Source organism: Eubalaena glacialis, chromosome 5, assembly GCF_028564815.1.
Source record: "Eubalaena glacialis isolate mEubGla1 chromosome 5, mEubGla1.1.hap2.+ XY, whole genome shotgun sequence".
NCBI classification, from domain to species: Eukaryota; Metazoa; Chordata; class Mammalia; order Artiodactyla; family Balaenidae; genus Eubalaena; species Eubalaena glacialis.
Genome location: NC_083720.1, coordinates 4769349 through 4772338, shown reverse-complemented (window position 1 = coordinate 4772338; position 2990 = coordinate 4769349). Strand labels below are relative to the sequence as shown.

At 49.6% G+C, this 2990-nt stretch overlaps 1 protein-coding gene across 2 annotated transcripts; it reads left to right on the top strand.

Moving 5' to 3' along the window:
* Positions 1 to 267: 267 nt before the first annotated feature.
* LOC133091895 (MORF4 family-associated protein 1) lies at positions 268 to 2380 on the top strand. Of its 2 annotated transcripts, XM_061191077.1 has the most exons (3): positions 268 to 327; positions 446 to 880; positions 1378 to 2380. In XM_061191077.1, exon 2 carries the CDS (start codon positions 484 to 486, stop codon positions 865 to 867), a length of 384 nt encoding a protein of 127 aa, XP_061047060.1. In that variant the 5' UTR covers positions 268 to 327; positions 446 to 483; the 3' UTR covers positions 868 to 880; positions 1378 to 2380. The 2 variants fall into 2 exon arrangements, with proteins under 2 accessions (XP_061047060.1, XP_061047059.1); XM_061191076.1 differs by lacking the exon at positions 268 to 327 and having other exon boundaries at positions 342 to 880.
* The last annotated feature ends 610 nt before the right edge of the window (positions 2381 to 2990 follow it).

Sequence of the window (2990 nt, the reverse complement as noted above, 5' to 3'; positions counted from 1 at the left end):
GCACGGGGTGAAGGGGGAGGGGGATAAGGGAGCTCGTGCATTCGCGTCCGCGCGCGCGCGTGGGTAGCGCAGGGGCGCAGCACGGAGGAGATGGAGGAGGGGAGGAAAAGGGAGAGCTGTGCGCGCGCGCGCGCGTGTGTGTGGATGTGCGCGCGCGCGGCCGTGGTAGAGCGGATTTCGTCGCCCTCTATTGACGTGCGCGCGCCCGCACCTAGTTCTACCAGCGGCGTGACCGTAAAGAGGCACGGCCGTGTCGTGAAAGGGGCCGCAACACGCAGGGCGCTGGTTGACGGCTGCGACTCCATTTTGTCCTCCGGTTCTTTGCTCGTAAGTCGCTTGTTTCCGTGGCTTCTGTGAGGCGAAAAGTTTAAAAGGGGTAAAAGTTTTAAAGAATATTCTGGAAGTGTGTTGGTAAGCATAGCGAGTCTCCATTTTCTCTCTGCAGCCGACTTGCATCCTGCGGTTCCGGAATAGCGGGGGAAGATGCGGCCCTTGGACATCGTGGAGCTGGCAGAGCCGGAGGAGGTGGAGGTGCTGGAGCCCGAGGAGGACTTCGAGCAGTTCCTGCTCCCGGTCATCAACGAGATGCGCGAGGACATCGCGGCGCTCACCCGCGAGCACGGGAGAGCCTACCTGCGGAACCGGAGCAAGCTGTGGGAGATGGACAATATGCTCATCCAGATCAAGACGCAGGTGGAGGCCTCGGAGGAGAGCGCGCTCAACCATCTGCAGAATGCGGACGACGGAGTCGAGGGCAGAGGGACCAAGCGGTGCGAGAAGGGCGAGGAGAAGGCCAAGGAGATCGCGAAGATGGCAGAGATGCTGGTGGAGCTGGTCCGGCGGATAGAGAAGAGCGAGTCGTCCTGAAGGAGGGTCGGCGGTAAGGCGGGGACCGGCGGGAGCCGCACGGAGGTCCCAGGCGTTGCCCGACGCTTGGGTCAGCTTCGGGGACACTTATTTACGAATGATCCACGGGGGATGGGAGTTGGGAGAAGAAAATAAAAGCGTGCTCAATTTTCATTTTAGGAGGTGTTAGTAGGTACCGTTTATTTGTTTTTGTTACATCTCTGGTAATTTGGGGGGAACAAATTGGTTGGTTGGTTGGTTTTGACTTGTATGTGTTTGGTTGAAACCAAAGGTCACGATCAATAGGATAACTATAGGGTAATAAACAACAAAATCACAGTACAGGCCTTTGAGCAAAGGAGGATAGAAATACAGAATTATCAGAGGGAAGGCCATTATTGGACGATTCCAGCTTTTGCTGGAAGATTGGAAGGAGTCAGATGGCATCCAGAAGAGGTGGTGTCCTGCGAGGCTGAATTTGTGAGGGTTTTCTCACTTCTTAATGATGAGTTTCTCCCAATTGCACTTTAGGTTTACAGCCAATGGATTCTGGTCAACTGATGGAGATTGGCTGACACCCTGGAGAAGCTGAAACCAGAGAGCCTTTTGTTTTCTCTTTTTTTTCCTCTGTCTACACTCTGTTTTCACACTACGTTTCTGCTATGGTCTGTGGTTAATGACCTCAGTATGAGTTTTGACTGTTAAATGTTTTTGTTTGGGGAGGTAACTTTGATTTGGAAAATGCTCTCACAAGAATTGGGGCCTAGATTGTAAGCTCTCGCAGCAGTCACGTTTGTTCCTGGGCTTTCGTTATTTCTAAATTTTTGAGGTGCTTTGCTCTTTCTTGTGTGACCTGATAGCTCCCTGGAACTTTGGGTCTGTGTGTAACAGATGAGACTCAGTTGGAGTTCTCCAGCTCTGAAGGTGTTGAAGGAACTGCATTATTTCTAGAAGACGACTCCATGCAGCGATTGCTAACGAAGCTGAAGAAGGGACCAGACTTCAACTGGGAATGAGAACGGGGCTGATCTGGCTAGGACTGATGAATCAAAAGAAGGGCTGCGGGATGGTACTGTGTTTGGGGACTTTAATTTCTAGGTGAGACCAAAGGAGGAGAGATGTATTTTGTTCAAATTTTAAGTTTTTATGCGGCACACTGATGTAACTTGTCTGGTCAGATTGTTTGGACAACCTAACTCAGCTTTATGTGACATGGAACCTAGACTAGGAGGCGAGATAGGTCTTGGTATTCTGTGTAATCGATGTAATATCCTGATGCATTTCAGGGGATTCTGGACATAAAATGAAAGCGATATTTGCAAGGGCCCTTGAGGGTCTGGGGAAGAAAAGCAAGGGCTGTCTGTTTCGGACCCTAAACTGAACAGGGACGAGGTATCTTCAAGATTCATAAGCTGTCTAGCTGTAAGTTCATTTCAGTAGCAGACCTGACAAGTATTTGAGGTCAAAACCCTACCGTGTGTTTAAAAAAAATTTTACCATGTTAATAAAAGTATTCATTTGCTTGAAAAGACAAGGCTTAAAAGGTTATTGATTAAGAAATTTTGTTTCTTTAAAAATGAAATTTTTCTCCTTGAATGTTATCTTTGTTAAATGGGGGGTGAATTTCTTATGGTTTCGGAGGCTCTCAGTAGGCCTTGATCATAGGGAAGGTTCATCTCTGCATGCTGCTATGGAAACTGGCTGAGGAAAGGGCATGCAGTTGTCCCTCCTATCAGCAGTGGGTTGGTTCCAGGACCGCCCCCCCCCTTCCCACAGATACCAAAATCCAGGGCTGCTCAAGTTCGTTGTGTCAGATGACATAGTACCGTCGGCCCTCCAGTCCTCTGTATCTACAATTCTGCATCCTGCAGAACTTAACCTTTGTGCTAATTTTCACCTTAAAGGCTGCTTCCTGGGAATCCAGCTGATAGCAAGTGTGAAACAATAGTAACCATGTGTCACAAGCTGGATACCATGTCTTAGAGCACTGAGGGGGGGGAAGGCAAGGAAAGCATTTCAGAGCAAGTAACTGGTGAACTTGGCCTTGAAGGATGGGTACAGCTTACAAGGAGGAGGAGACAATGAGGGACATCCCACACATAGGGAACAGTAGGAGAAAAAGCCAGTAGTGGGGAGGAGTGGGT